Here is a 17,131-nt window from a genome sequence, read left to right on the forward strand (position 1 = left end):
AAATCTCTTGTTTTCCCACCTTACTGAACTAGAGTAGTCCAGTTTCAGAGTTGCTGATCCCTGGGCTTTGTTTTTAGTTCCTGTTACTGATCCATTGCCTTATTAGGAAGGAGGGAAGTTTCTTTGCTTACCAGTGGGAGTGGGAAGCACTGAGCAGCCTTTTTGTCCGAATTGGTGAAGTTTCAGCCAGAAACTAGTAGTCTATTGGTCGCTTTGGGGCCAATTCCTAGTTCTTTCAGCCCCTGCTATAAAACACGCTAAACACGTTTTCCAGCTTGTACCAACTCAGCACAGATCCTCGTGGTGGCCTGCAGAGTGATCCAAGCAGCAGAGAGCTAAAAGAGTGACTTTCTACCAGATATAAGTATTTTTGTGGCTTTCCCACTGTTATTAAGCTAGCGACTGCATTTCGCCTGTTTTACTGCTACTTTAAGTGATTTCTGCATTTTACACTGTTTATTGCACTTTTAAGTTACTAATTGTTGCAAATTGTTTCTGTAGGCTACACACTAAAGTGCTAGCCGATTTACAGCATTTATAGCATTTACTGTCTGTTTTTTCCTTATCTCTGTAATAAAACAAAAATCTCTTGTTTTCCGCCTTTACTGAACTAGAGTAGTCCAGTTTCAGAGTTGCTGATCCCTGGGCTTTGTTTTAGTTCCTGTTACTGATCCATAGCCTTATTAGAAGGAGGGAAGTTTCTTTGCTACCAGTGGGAGTGGGAAGCACTGAGCTGCCTTTTGTCCGATTTGTGAAGTTTCAGCCAGAAACTAGTAGTCCATTGGTCGCTTTTGGGCCAATTCCTAGCTCCCTTCAGCCCCTGCTATAAAACACGCTAAACTGTACTGCTGATCAAACCAGCATATCCTACAACTGAAAAGTTCATCTCTACTTGATTCCCAAGTAGACTATTCTCTATCTGTAAAGCCTAGCACTTACTCCTACAGTAATTGCACCTTGATAAAGCACTCTTATTATAGATAGTAATACCCCACCAGCCTAAAACCCACTTCCGAGTCCTTTGAAAGTCTCTTTATCTACTACTTCTAGTATGTCAGGGATCAGTTGCTAGTGTCCTCTCCAGCTCAACTGGTGAACCTGGGAATATTGAGGCAATGTTACAATTGCCTTATGTACACAGAACAATCCTCTCCTTCTCCCACAAAACACAAATACATGCGAGATGCAACTATATCGCCAAACTGGAGGCTGAGCTCTTCAACATAGGACTGGCAAGACCAGACACGAGGAGAAGGTAACCACACAATACATACCCAGTCACACATGGCACCATCACAACTTCAAATCATACACATACTCACAAAGACATACCCGGAGGCTCTGATCAAAAATTTACCAAACAACAGAGGCCACCAAAGCAGACACCCAAACAACTACCACCTCACGACCCAACACATGGCAACACATAGACCACACAGTCAGAGTGTCAAACAGCCACAGCCCTTAAGGCCAAACAAAATGCCAGACACACTTGTCATTGGTGATTCCATCTCAGAAGTGCTTTGAGCAGACTGTTTAAATGGAATTGTGACTGCGCATGTCAGAGTAATTCCCACATACGCATTTTAAGGTTCACTCAAACTCATCTCAGTCTTTGTCCAGTGGTGTATATTATAACATCTTAATCTATATGATAGGAATCAGGGTCCGATTCATGTCAGGCAGTATGACCCTACTGAGAACACACTCACAGATAGCACAATACAGATAAGATATCAGTTGAATATTGGTAAATTCTAGTATGGAAGGGAAAATCTTTTCCCCACTGTATGCAATGTAGATGAATTCAAGTAGGGGTTTGGGGCATAGCACCTGAGCTGGGGTCGATCCCCAGCCATCACTATATCCTTTTTACACAATTCTAACACTTCACTTTAAGTACTCAAAAGTGTAAAATATGTATCTGCTCAATGCCAGAAGTCATTTCCCAGACACGATGTGGCCTCTCATATGGGATGTGTGTGTGGTGTGGACTGGTTAGGTATTATATACCCATACTAAAGGTACAAAATCAATGTGTTTCAGCTGGAAATTGACATAAACGGATACAAAAGCTCATTTTGACATTTTGACAGCTAAGGATGATGCAATATCCATGGAGACAGTATTTCATTTCATTAAGGCTGCAAGACTCTTTAATTTTAGCTGTTTCATGCTACTCTTCAAAGGGCATAATGCTCGAACTTTGAGGCATAATTTATTCCAAATCCATATATGATTTCTACTTTATTTTCAAGTCTTGGGTTCTAATACCATGCAACATGGCCCATCCTAGTTCAATTAAAGTTCATGAAATTAGTATTATTCCAACTTATGTAGCCAAAATGTCTTTCATCACAAATGGGCTCAACTAATCCTACACCTAGTAACGTTGATAGATGTGCATATTAAATAAATGCCATTCTTGTTATGAGGCCCATTGCTCCACTCTGATTCATATCCATATCAAGTTCTCAAATCCGGATTTTATGCTTGGCCCGAGCTGGAACTTACTCACCGCTGTAACAATTTCAACGAAAATGCATTTGTCTCTTTTCATGTACTACTGATCTGGTTTTCTTTAAGGTTGGAATGGAATCATGTGAATGTCATCATTCCCTAACAAGTCTCATACAGGATACAAGTACTAAGATTAATGTTGAAGCCCCGTTGACAGTCCGCCATATATAGCTTCAATAAGTCCCTTGCAATTTAATAGATCCCAGAACAAGAGTGCAAGTTTTGGTTCCTTTTAAAACCTACTTTGCTTTACATATTCAATGGATTTGAATACGTTCATGCCAATCATGGCACATATGTAGTTCGTAAATTCACCCTCTAAAACGCATCAATCCGATAGATGAGTCTCAACTCAAGATGCACCTACCCAATAGGGGTCGATGTCTGTGTTTTTCCTAGACCCCTAACAGGTTTCACCTCATATCATGTCGCCGAGCAACTCAGGGGGCTCCATGAATACAAGTGAAGCATTCATGTAGATCTAGTGCAATTATCATGGCAACTGCTAATTTGTAGCATTTCAGGCCACCCTCTAAACTGGAATTGGCTTTGAATCATTGGAGGGTAATTATTCAAAACCATATATAGGTGATCAACAAGATAACTGTTCTTTACTTAGTCGGAATTACAACAGATTCGAAGTCTATTTTAATGTTTGGAACACTAGTACCCCACAATAGGACAGAACATATTTCCATTCAGTAACATGGCTGTAAATGTTATCTTGTTATACTTTGTTTGTTAGTATAAAAGGCTGCTGGAGCTGTCAAACTTTCGAAATTGATCCAGTTAAAAACTTTCAATGCATTTATTTTCCAAGTCTTCTTTTCTAAGGCCATGAGAGGGCCCCATTCTAAACTTGATAATACGAAATGCCATTATTTCAATCTTTGATGTTAGCAAAATCTCTTTGAAGCCCCAAGTGCCCAGACTAAGCCTGTTACCCAGCTTAAAATGTAGCATAGGAAGAAGATCAAGTTTGTAACCTTAGCTCACCTTGGGTCATTCTCAATATAAGAGCTCAAAATCTGGCATTTAATTTTGGCGCAAAATCGCCAAGACTTAAAACCACTAGGCTTTCTTGACTATAGCAATTTTGTCTTTCAGATATGTCGGTTAGTTCAATTGATGGTGTATGACCTCCATGATATAAATCTGTCGTTATGTGAGCTCACTTTCCAAAGGTAGTATCATTATAGATTTTTAGCCCCCAAACATGCAACGCCGCGAAATTCCTTTCAGCAAAGCCTTTCAATTGCAATATGGTGTCCCGGCAGCTCAGATGCACGTTTTGGTTACCTTAGACACTTTTATTTCACCACATTAATGGACTTTGTAAAGAGTGTGTCAAGCATTGGCCCATAATGTCGCTTCCTATTCGTTGGAAATTACCCCTTTACTTGCAGCTTACTCCTGACCATGAGAGGATCTAATGGATTTTTATTGAGCTAGTTTTTGCCTTTTTCTTGTTCACCTTTGTTGCAAGGCAATCTGCCTTTATTTTGGTAACTTTTGCGCCGTTTTAGCTTTGTTGATTTCATCCGCCACCTAGTATGCCTTGCAACCTAGCAGGAAATCCCTAGTTATTTCTATGTTTTAAACTTTCACAATGTTGATCTTTGAGGTTGCAAATGTAAGAGTCCTAAGATTGCAGATCTGTACATGTATTCAATTTCAAGCTAGCCAATATCTCTTTCAGAATGAGGAATGTTACTCTTTTCAATGTTTAATATATCATTTTATAAGACGAGCATTTTCTTTTCCGCTATGATCCAATATATTTGGGGTCAGTCAGTCAGTCAGTCACCCCAAAACTGTAATTGATCAGGAACTCAGATTGGTTTATAGTTGGACTTTGTTCCTAGATGTCAGGGCTTTTTCAGTATTAATTTTAGTCTTAATTTTAGTCTTCTAAAATATTCTTTAGTTTGCTTTGCATTTGCTCATGTTTTTTTCATCCTTCATCAGTTCCCAAATATTAATACACTCCCTCCTGCTCAAGTTCCTTTATATCATATTATTGTCCTAAATATTTTTTGGTCTTAGCCCTCTGTCATGTGTTTTCAGTCTCATACCATTGCTCAGAGGTGACCTGTGCCTGACATATAAGGCCATGTCAAACCCAGATTTGATGAATATGCTTCACCTCAAAAATCTAGATCCTCAGAACCACAAGGGGAGACTTAAACCTTGACACGGTTATAAATAGAACGTGCTGGAGGGACAGATTCATCACCCAGAGACTCCCTATGCTGTGGAACAAAATCCCGGTACATGTGAGGCAGAGCACCTCTTGGCCTTGTTCAAGAGGAATCTTGACCAATGGATGGGAGATCGCAGATATACCCCAGGGATTACTTCAGTGTCACTGCTTGACAGAGGCACAGAAATGATAGGCATAGTTTTTATTCAAACTAAAGGGGTGGGAAAGCCACATAACTATGGGCTAGGCTTATAAATGCCTTGGGCAGATACTGTATGAACCTATGAACCTATGAACCTATGTATTTTACGGTGGTCTGTTTTTGCTTTGTTTCCCAATCTTAAAACCTTTTGGGTTTCAATGATTTATTTTGATTTCTTAGTTATCTACATATTTTATGTCTGCAGTGCTGCTGACTTTATTATGCCTACCCTTGAGCCAAGAATAGTGACTGTCTGGTCTGTTCTACATACATTGCTTTTCTGTCTATCTTCTCATATTTTGTTCTAATCTGTTCAGATGTGTCCGGAGGCATACTTTTGATGAGGATAACCTTTCAAGGATTATTAATTATAATAATTCTTTTTATATCAACATTTGGGGCGTGTCGAGTACCAACGTAAGTTAGTGGAAGATATGGTAAGCTTGGATTGTTCTAATGAGGTTCAGTTTAATTTATTAAGCTTCAAAAATTTAGTTGGATTCTCATGTTTTTATCCTTCATATTCCCAAAATTAAACATCCCTGAGTTCCTTATAATATATTGTTATCATATCTTGGGGTATTCGTAAATGTTGCTTTTACATTTTAAAAAATACATCTTAAATTTTTACTGAAATGGTTGCAAGTTTTGGTATGAAGAATTATTAACAGGGGTTAAATTGAAAGATTTATTTATTAATGGTCTGTCATCCTTTTTCTAATCTCAACTAAGAATCCCCTTTTCACAATTTCTTTATAATTATTAAACAATAATGTTTTTCCAATGTTTCTTTCCCATTTCTTTCCATGGATCAATTCATATTTCTCTTTGAAAGCAATTTATGGTTTTAATTATTAATAAATCACGGTTCTTTAAGAGCATAATTTTCTTTGTTAACAGTTGTTCTGTTTGGTGGGTGTAATAGTTTTACTCAGGTAAATTTTGTAAAGATTTAATATTTTACCGAAGTTAATGATCTGGCCGGGGTTTTCCAATCTGCAACTTTTCTTAATTTTGTTTCAATTTCTCTGGCCAGTGCTTCATCCCATTTCATATTCTGTACATTTGAACTTCTTACTATTTCTTTTACTTCTTCTGGCCATTCGGCATCTTTGTTATGTTCCATAGGGTCTTCATAGGTATTTCTCTAATATGTGTTTATTTTTTCTTTTTTGGTGGTGTTTCTGTTTCTTTTGCTTTGTTTCCCAGTTTTCTGTAAAACTTTTTGGGTCATCAATGAATTCTTATTTTGTACTTTTCTTTTATGGTTATCTACATATTTTATAATTTTTTTCTGCATGTGCTGAGATCTTTATTATTTGCAATAGTGTACAATAGATCCTGGTCTGTTCTCATACTGCACATTGCTTTTATCATGTCTATCTTTCTAAGTATTTTTGTTTATCTGTTTCCTCTTCTATACTTTTCTAACAGTGTCACTTCTTGTTTTAATTGCTTTACAGTTTCCTCAATTAGATCCCCTTTGGCTTTATTCTTCCTTTCTTCCCTGTACGTGTTTTGTGGTTATGTATTTTCAACAATAATAAATGAAATTTATTAGTATGATGAATTTGTAAAGGTTGATTTAATGAAGTTGAAAAATTAGAGTTATGTCATTTATTTACATCGAAGGTTGATTAGGAAAGTTTTAATGCAGAACTGGTTTTTTTTCAAAAAAAGGGAAGACTTTTGTGTTTTTTGGAAAAAAAAAAAAAATTTTGGGCCCCTTTTCCAAAAAAATTTTTAAATTTTTGGGTTAGGGGATAGTTCTAAAACACCATGAAGGGTGGTTCACAAAAAAAAAAGTTGTAAAAAGGGCTTGCCCACTGCCTGGATGAGGCCTATTTCCCCGGAGAAGTTTTCCATGGAGGGGGACAAAAAGGAAGGAACGATTTAAAAAGTAGGACCCCCAAAAGAGGGGGAAAGAAAAAACCTTAAAATTAATTTCCAAAAATTAACGGGGAGGAAAGGTTTTAAAAAAGGCACCAAGTAAAAAGGATATTAAAATTTCCATTTTGTAGAACTTTTTCCGGGAAGTCATTGAGGTTTTTTGGGGCTTGTTGTGTGATGACTTTTTTAAACCAGAAGTTCTATAACCTGTGTTACTCCTTTTTAAGTTGACCAAATTGAAAATTTTTTATGGATTAACAGAACTAGTCAAAAACATAAGAAAGAAAAATTCCAAAAAGGGAAACCCACAGGGTTTAAAAAATTTTTAACCCCCCCCGCTGAAAACCCCTTGTTTTAGGTTTTCCTTTAATAATTGCTTTAGAGTACTGATGAACCAAAAATTTAAAAAGAAATAAAAAAATTTAATGTAACAAATAGATTTTTATGAATTTATTAAAAATTTTTTTCCGAAGGGAAATCCGTTCACCCCATTAAATCTCCAATTAAAGGGAAAAAACCCCCTAGCCCATTTATCGGGTTGGAAACCCCTTTTTAAACTCATTTGAAAGGGAATAAAAACCCCCCTTTTTTGGGGAAACACTTGTTAACCTTTAAATTTTTTCAGGTTGATGATAATGTTTTTTATGGTGACATTGTGTGAAAGTCTGTTCACTGTCATTTTAAAAAGGGAGGGGGGAAATGAAAATTTCCTTTTGGTCCGGAAATCAGTTTTTTAGATTTTCTTTTTTAGGACTTTAGGAAAAAAAATTTTTTTTTAAAGAAAAAAATTTTTAAAAATTGGGGTTTTTGAAAGTAAACATTGAGGTGAAGGGGGAAAAAAAATTTTTCCCTTAAGAATTTCAAAAGTTCATTTTCTACAAAAAATTTGTATTTTGTTTTGGGCAGGAGTAAATCTCTTTGGGTTTGAAAAGAAAAAATGGGTTTTTTGCTTTTAAAATTTCTGTATTTAAAAAGTTATCTCAAAGATGAATGAGAGGGTTCCCAAAGGAATAACAGTTCCCAAAAAAATGTTTTTGAAATACCATTACACGGTTTCCCCAAAATTTTTGGAAGTTGTTGGCGTCAGAGGGTGACTTTTAAGAAGCGGGTTTTTAAGAGTTAGGGTAATAATTATTAAGATTCCAGGTGGGGTTTTTTTATTTTGGGTAGTTTTTGTTGCGTCATTGAAATATTTTTTATAAGAATTATTTTAGGTTGGTAGGAATGTGCTATATAGCATTGTACTGAATTGGGGGGAAAGCCCCCCTGTTCCCTTTGGGTTCAAACAGTGTTCTTTCTCCATGGAATCTGCATTGTTGGGCGGGTAGGAGTTTAGTTAAAAAAAAATCAAGTTTAGAATCAAAAAAGGGGGAAAAATTTAAGGGCACCAACTAGGGGAGTAAGGAAGGTTTAATGGTATAGTAACCAAGTTTTTTTTAAAGTTTGTTTTAGAAATCTTATTAACAATGTTCACCAAGATTTGAGAGTTAAACAATAAGTCCCCTGTTAATCTAAAAGGTTTAGAGAGGATTTATGAGGGAGAAAGAGAATTTAGAGTAGGACTATAAGCACAAATTTTGGGAAAAAAGGAAGAATTGACTAAAATTTGAATAGAGCATCAGATTTGATGCAAGCAATAAATGACACTAATTGAACATGGGGCTGTTATACTTCAGTCAACAAGGACATAATAGGGCCTATATAGACCCGGATCAACGGGTTGGTAGCCCAAGATTTTGGGTTTGGGACCAGATACATGGTTTAAGGTAATTGAAATTGATTCCAAAATTTAGGGAATATTAAAAATGTTTAATTGGTTTGCTTCGGGCATTTATAACAAGAAAAGGTAAACACCTTGTTGCCGGGTTTTATTTTCCACTGACAACAGGGACGTGTTATTTGTGAATGTTCCCCTTGGAGTTGAGGAAATCATAGCTGAGAAAGGGTTTTTTATGAGTTTCATATTAAAGGCTTAGCTATCTGAAATGCTTATAACTTCCTTTGTAGTAATAACGGATATTCCTAGGGGGGGTATGGCCTGAAGTAAATGTAAAAGAGGATCAGATGTAGGCAGTTTTTGTAAAAACAATGCTGAATTTCTCAAGGATGGCTAGTTAGATAAAACAATAACTTTTTGAACGTTAATTTAAAAGTTGAGACTTGGATGGTTGCTTACTGTTCAACGGGAAGCATGTTACAGTTGTTATAGTTTCAGTAAAAATTAACAATTTGTTTGTTTATGTTTTATAAATTAGGTTTTGGGATACACATTAGGTTTGTGCCAATGACAAATGTTTTATGTTTCTGTTTAAGACAGTAAATTTTGTATATAGGAGATTTAAGTGTTTTCTTATTACCATATTAAAATAAGGAGTTTTTGGATGTGGTTAGCTATGTTTTAATTATCATTATCTTTTTGAAAGTGGACAACTTGCTTTAGTTCTTATACTAGTCATGGTAAGAGGGAATTTATGTTGAAAAATACATTTTTAAGTGTATGTTTTGGGTTTGATTGATGTATTCATTTTTAATAGTTTTAATATTTGTGTTCTAATTGTTTGTGTAGTTGAGTAGTCTTATCTGTTTAATGGTGAAAACTGTTAGTTGTTTTAGTTCAGCCTCATGTGATGTTGTATCATTTTAATTTGGTCAGTTTTAAATTTTTTTTTAATTTTTAATGTTTGAATTTCTTATGGTTATTTTGGGGAAAAAAATTTTGGTAGGGGGTTTAACATTGTATGCTATTAATGGTACAACGGATATTCTTGTTTGGGTTTACTGTAGTAAAGGGGTTAATCTTTATTTTTTATTAATAAAATTTAAAAAATTTTTGGGGGTAAAAAAATTTTTTGTGGGTTTAAAAAAAATTTCTTATTTTTAACCCCAAAATGTTTAAGGGGTTTTAAACTGGCTAGGAGTTGTTTTATGCCTTCTCCATAATTTTAACCAGTGACAAATAGTTGGTGGTTGACCTCAGGGAACCTCATGAAATGGAAACATGGATTGATGTGGCTTCCCATGATTGGAGAAAGGCTCAGGAATGGCTATTTCCTGTTATACGCTTATCTATTGATTTGTGCAGAAGTGATATTCGAGTTTTTAAAATTCAGACGTTGTATACTGTTTATGGCTTATACCAACCCAGTAGCATCATCTAGTGGACATTTGGTGTAAGTCCATGATGAAATGAAATGTTTTTATGGATTGTATATACCTATGTTTTTAAACTTTTTTGTATATACCGATGCTTTTTTAATATTTTTTATTTTCATTATCATATTTATAACACATAAGTTGTTATAGGATGTTAGGTTTTAGTTCTATACAATGTTTTAATTGATTTAATTAATCACCTGATCATTTAGAGTATATATAGACTGTGCTGTAATTAGTTCTCTGTACAGTCTGAAGAAACCCGCCTGGGGTGAAAGCGCTCACTGAATAAAGAACGTTCACATCTATTTTGTTGAGTCCGTGGCTTATGTGGTCTTGGATTTGAAGCTCATCTGCATTTTTAATGGTTTACTAATATTGCCAGCATTGGTGTCTTATCTGAGTTGCATCTGTGATTCGCTTTGAAGTTTACATTGCTGCAGTTGAACTGCTTTGAACTGTTATGTGAAGCGGCAGTTTTTTACTGCCTTGCAAGCCTCAGCGTTCCATCCGTGATTGTTTGTATCATTTTTTAAATTAGTGGAGTTAAAGTTTTTGTTGTTTCTAATTGTTTTGTAAGTAGGTTGGTGGGGAATGTCAGTCTTATGCCTGATTATATAGGTAAGAAAAAGGTCACTTATGTCTTCAGGTCAGGTACCGGGCCTATACATGTGTGGATGGCTATTAATGAGTATCCAATCTCGGATACTATCTTTGTTGTTAGGTTTACTGATCCTAGTAGGAGAGGATATGATCTGAGTAAATCCATATAGATTTACTTGAATGGTAGGAGATTGTGAGGAACAAATATTCTGGTCAATGTTGAAGTCTCCTAGAACAATGGTTTCTTGATGGTAGTTACTAGACAGCCAAGAGAGGATATCTTCTAGGGTGTTTGTATTATTACCTGGGTGAATGTATTCACAGGCTCTGTTTATACTTTTGTTTTTATTAATTTAAAGCTTCGTAATGAGAATTCTAGCATTATCAACATGGGGTGGTTGTGTGGAATCAGGGGTCACATCTAGAGTAGTTTTGTATACTACAGCTACCCCTCTTCCCTTCCTAGTGGTACGGTCTAACCTTAGTATGTTATAACCTGGGGGTGAAACCTCATTGTCTGCTGTTGATGGTTTTAGCCAGGTTTCAGTAAGACATAGTATATCCTGGAAATATGTATCTAAGAGTGCATGCAGATGGTGGACCTTATTATTTAAGCTTCTAATATTAAGGTGACTAACCAGGAGTGAGTTCAAAGGTCTATTTAAAGTTCATAAGTTAGTGGGAATAGCAGAATTGGGGTTAGGATCGACTAGTGAGGTCGGCCAGGGTTTGGTTGAATATCCCCATCCCTTGTATGGCTGCCATGTAGTCTAATTGCAAGCTTCAGGAATTAAATATTAGTCTTACCTAATTTTTGGTTTTGGGGTTGATATATCTGGAGCTAATGGATTGGAGGTATTTTGTATCCAAGGAATTAGTCGTACATATATTAAATTAGTCTTAGGTAATTTTTGGTTTTGGGGTTGATATATCTGGATTTAATGGGTTGGAGGTATTCTGTATCCAAGGAGTTAGTCATAAGGGGAATTATTAAGTGGTCTAATTTAATTTGTATTATTGGAGTGGTGGTTTGGCTTCTTGGGTAGTGGTAGCATAGGTAGGACAGGTTTTCGTAGTGGTGAGAAGATATGAAATTATCATCAAGGGTAGTAGGCAATATAATAGCATTAATTTGAAAGGTTTCATGGCCAATAGCAGAGACATTGTTTAGGTATTAGCTTTGACTTTTGCCCAGCTTGAGTAGAGGGATAATTAAGATAGGTAGGTAGGGAGGGTCCTGATAATGCCTGGATAGTTGATTGGTTCTAGAAAGAGGGGTGTGGTTTTAGAGCTATAAATTTAGGACTAGTAGGGGTGGGTGGAATTTGGAGACAGAGCAAGCACAGTGGGGCTTAACCTGACCACAAGATCTGTAGGGCCTGTATAAGCACATAAGTACAATGAGGCTTTTTTTTAAATAATTTCTTACCCTTGTTTTTGCCTTCAGTATACAATTTTTATATAGTAGACTTTTAGTAATCACTTTTTGTGGCCTTTTAGCACATCGAGCTTTCTTCTGCCAATTTTCTGCTCTTTTTTTAGTTTTAGGGTTTAGAAACTTAGATATGTTCACTAGGTAATCCTTAGAGATAGATATAGGAGTTACCCAGTTTAGCATTATAGGGTTGATTGTGGGGCTTTGAGGGATTAATAGTAGTGCTGTAGACCCAGTATTCAGGCGGCCACGGTGGTGCAGTGGTTAGCAGTGCTGCCTCACAGCAAGAGGTTCTCTGGTTTGATCCTCGGCTGAGGTGCCCTCTGCGCAGAGTCTGCATGTCCTCCCTGTGGTCGTGTGGGTTTCCTCTAGGTGCTCTGGTTTCCTCCCACATCCAAAAGACATGCTGTACGTGGATTGAACACTCTAAATCGGCCCTAGGTGTGAGTGCGTGCATGTGCGTGCCTTCTGTGGAAGGTTGGGTGCTGGGCTGGCAACTCGACACCGTAAAACTCCACTGCCAATCACAAGCGGACAGGTGATCCACTGTGGCGACCCCTAACCGGGAAAAAGCCGAAAGAAGAAGAAGCTGTAGACCCAGTTTGGCTAAAAATATAGTACATACAGACAATATAAGATAATATTAACCTTGGCAGAGACAAGGGAGAGTGCAGGAAAGTTTCCAGTTAGGTTTCAGCAGGGGAGATGTATTGTTACAAGCCTTTCAGGGATCAAGCAGATGGAGGAGGATCGAACCTGATGATAGATACATAAGTTAGTATATATGCTAAGTAGAGGGTCTTTCAGCCAGTAGAGTATAGCACTGTTAAGAACATTTATTTTCTATACAGCAGAGCAGCAGAGCAGCAATAATCATAGAAAATGGCCATAACACAGGCAGAGCAACCCAGTAGTTAACACATTTCAAAGCATAATGGTAGTATTACTAAATGCAGCCATGTATTTAAGAAGTAAAACAGTCTAAATAGTATGAAATAGTGTCACTCTGGGTTAAAAAAATCAGCCAATTCAACATCGCTAGCTTATTTTTGGGTCTTATTGACATTCTGTAATCTATTTCTTTCATCGATCTTAATATGTCTACCCATCTCTATTAAATTAAGCAACTCTTCCTTCAGCTCATTTTCTGCTAAGCTGGGGGCACATTCTTTATTTCTGTATCCTGCAGGCATTCTGCAGAAAGCTCCAGAACATATTCCTTTGATATATTCGGTTCAGCTGCATCTTGCATCATCCATTGCACTTTCATATGGGAACTCACTAGCCTATCACTCTGCAGCATTGACTGCATTAGAATTGATCCTCATGCTGTGTCAGTCTCATGGATAGGAAGTATGTCTAACATTGACAGATTTGTTGTATTTGTAAATGGCCATTGTAAAGTCTTTGAATTATACGACTGAATTCTCATTGTTTATTACACTTCACAAAACATTTCACTATGTCATACAGATTTTATTAGACCGTAAACATGACAGACATACTGATATGGAGGCATTTTACTCACAATCAATTAAAATGCAAGAAAATACTTAACAATGAAATTCTGCAAAAATGCATGGATAAACTCCTTAAATGGAAAATAGCTACTAGACCAAGGAGCTATAAATAATTGCAGTACTTCAAACATAAGCAAATCCAGTGTAACACAGGAATATGTTACACATGTGAGTGGAGTAAGTGAGTAAGTGCTATACAACACTTTGATCCTTTTCTGCAATTCTTCCATTAGGATTAACCTGGATTCCTATAGTCAGTAAGAGTGATTAGTCAGTAACCTAGTTCTATACAATAGGGTTTAGCCTATGGCATAAGCTATTGTGTAGAAAGTGATATAGTTGTTGCAGAATAATACTACAGCAGCTGTTGGGGTCTGCAGGGTTGTAAAGAAGCAATAGGATTTCTCCAGGTTAGGAATGATACCAGCATGAGCTGCCATAGCAGCTCAGGGGAGCAGTATTGCATAAAAGAGAAGACATGTAACAAGCAACTGGGCCTTTTGCATGTTACCTAGCCTCAGTGGTTAAGCAAAATACAGGAAACATCAGTCAGGATGTAGTTATGTGCATTTACAGTGACTATAAAGGTTGCAAAGGTCACTGGAAGCAATCAGAGGAGCATTTGTTGAAAAGAAGGCTATTTGTCTTTAAAAAGATTGAGTTATCATCCCTACATATGTCTAACAGACAGCTTACTTCATACGCAGTTTGCAAAAGAGGGCAGTGTTTCCTGTCCAGGTAGCATTTTAGTTCTCAAGCACTTTGAGTGCAGTGAAATGGGAACCTCTCCCACTCTTAAGCTATGATTAGTAGGATACAAATTTGTGAGACATTTGTATAGGAGGTAGCAAGTTAGTAGCTCCATCCTTTCTGTTATAGGAAGCCACATTAATATGGGCAAAACACCGTAGTTCTGTGAGATGAACAAGTTTGTATTCTTATACATAGAGAATATGGTCAGCTGACGTGATATTCAGACTATGACTAGTTAGGAGGCCCTAACAAGTGGTCTTCTCACTTTTAGCAAAAAATCAAACTGCAGTGATGTAGGAATCACTTTCCGGTGCAGGGTAGCTGGGAATGCGTATTTTGTTATTTCCTGAAGAATATGCTGTCAGATAAAGATGCATTATTTTTTAAACTTGATCATTTGTATTTCAGGTGGAGCATCAGCACTAGAAATCATTGCAGACAAAAAACAAAATGCATTGTTACCCTGCATCTTTGCTGTTGATCAGTTTAATATGAAGGAACTTGTGATCACCTGGCAACTTACCCTGAATAGAATAGTGGTACACAGCTTTTTGGATGAATCTGATCATCCAGAATATCAGAATAAAAGATATAAAGGAAGAACACATCTTTTTCCTAAAGAATTCAACAATGGAAATGCCACATTATTTCTAAAAGAAGTTGAAGACTTAGATTCCACAAACTACACTTGCTTTGTACATATAGATGATGGAAAGGATAAATATACTAAACATGTGAATCTAAAAGTTGTAGGTAAGTGTTCAAAATATACCATGTCTCCATGTAAGAATCAAGCAGGTAATAAATGTTCCACAATTTAACATAAATTGGACTTTAGTTAGTTGTTTATCCAGTTTGTTCAAAGATTATGAAAACTAGAAATTGCTTTAAATATGTGTGTCTCTGTGTGTGTGTGATATATATATATCTATATATATATATATATATATATATATATATATATATATATATATATATATATATATATGAGTCTACTTTATTTTGTTGAATCTCATTTCACTGAATTTCATTTCACCCCGACCACATCACTGAAAACACAAATTACTAAAACTCATTTCACGGAATCTCATTTCACTGAACTTAGTACATATGGCACTGTGTACTGTAAGGCAAGTAAAAGGTATATGCCCTTTTCCCCGCTGTAGTGCAATCCTGGAGTTAGTATATATAGTTAGGGGTGTGCGGGGGGCACAGCCCCACACATTAGGAGGTGTGAGGGCATAGCCCCCCACTTAGTTTGTTTTATATTGCATTTTGCCGAAAACATCAAAACAATACATTCTAAAGAATAGATGTACATAGTTACAACACCAATGACTAACTCTCTCCAAAAGACAATATGTACTTAAAGAAAGTGGTGGGCTATGCCCCTCACACACCCCAATGTAGGGGGCTGTGCCCCCCCACACCCCCTAACTATATATACTAACTCCAGGATCGCACTACAGTGGAGAAAAGGGCATATACCATTTACTTGCCTTCACTACTCTACACAGTGCCATATATACTAACTGCAGTTCAGTGCAATAACATTCAGTGAAATGAATTTCAGCGATGTGGTTGGGGTGAAATGAAATCCAGTGAAATGAGAGTCAATGAAACAAAGTAGACCCACACACACACTCACATATATATATAATGTATATAATATATGTATTACGTATAATATATATATTACATGTGTATTTCTAATAATTATTATATGTCTATTGGGGGAATTTAATAAAGCCTACACAGAAGGTGTGCACAAGCGGGCCAACATGGAAGTAACTGTGGCATGCAAATCACCTCATAAGCAGGTAAATTGCATGCAAATGAGGAGGTACAGTGCTCCAGCAAGCAGATAGGCAGTCTGTAATGTACACAGAAAAATTCCGTATACAGGATGTTAAACAGACAACAGGGACTGTAAAAGTGCAGTTAGAAGGACAGAAATAGCGTAGCAGACACAGATATGTGCAAAACTATCCACTGTGTGTCCAAAACCATATGGAAAATAATTTAAAATCATTTTATTTTTTTTAATACTCAGGGTATGTTTGCATGGCACATCACAAGGTGCCAACATGCTGATATGAAAAAAAAAATTATAAACAAAAATTAAAAAGAGTGTAAAATGTAATTTAGCAGTATGTGACAGTAATGCATGATAAGACCCTAAATGGAGTATCTACAATGCTGCTGGAATGGTGCTGGAGATTGTAGAGCACTACAGGTGGACAGGGACATACTACAAGAGCTCACTGAGCTCTGCCGCCCTCAACTCAGACCCAGAGCCAACAGAGGGAAACCCATCCCAGTGGAAACAAAGGTATGTGTATCCCTTAGGATACTAGCTACAGGTACTTTTGAAAGACCAACTGGGTACATGATAGGGGTCTCACAGGCATCAGAATCCAGGGTATTCCACCAGTTCCTGGATGCTATGCTACCACATATCAGTGAGCACATTTATTTACCCCACACCCCTGAGGAGAGGGTCAGCAGTATGCAAGACTTCTAACAAGTAGCACACTAACCTGAGGTACTGGGTACCATAGATTGCACTCATGTACACATCACGACACCACCCAGCGAGGAGGGTAGAATCTATGTCAACCACAAGGGCTATCACTCCATCCACTGCCAGACTGTATGCAATGTCCAGGGCATTATTATGAATGTGTATGTCGGCAGCCCAAGCAGTTATCATGACTCCCATATCTGACATGCATTACAGCTATACCAGATGTTTGCTAGGGAGGGAGACATCCCGCACGGCCATTTACTGGGGGATGCTGGCTACACACTTGAACGATGGATGATGACACCCATCAGAAATGCACAGACAC

General features: G+C 37.0%; 1 protein-coding gene across 6 annotated transcripts in view; it reads left to right on the forward strand.

Annotated features, from left to right (window-relative positions):
• The window catches only part of LOC122815798 (CD276 antigen-like), a 278,889-nt gene that overhangs the window by 91,266 nt on the left and 170,492 nt on the right, over window positions 1–17,131 (forward strand). For 5 of the 6 annotated variants that reach the window (XM_044088594.1, XM_044088595.1, XM_044088591.1 and 2 more), the window contains exon 4: window positions 14,688–15,032. In XM_044088594.1, the coding sequence (XP_043944529.1) occupies window positions 14,688–15,032 (345 nt within the window). Of the gene's footprint in view, window positions 1–14,687; window positions 15,033–17,131 lie in introns of those variants that run through there. The other variant, XM_044088590.1, reaches the window with a different exon arrangement.

This window comes from Protopterus annectens, chromosome 11.part0 (genome assembly GCF_019279795.1).
Source record: "Protopterus annectens isolate FY-2018-M chromosome 11.part0, PAN1.0, whole genome shotgun sequence".
Classification (NCBI taxonomy): domain Eukaryota; kingdom Metazoa; phylum Chordata; order Ceratodontiformes; family Protopteridae; genus Protopterus; species Protopterus annectens.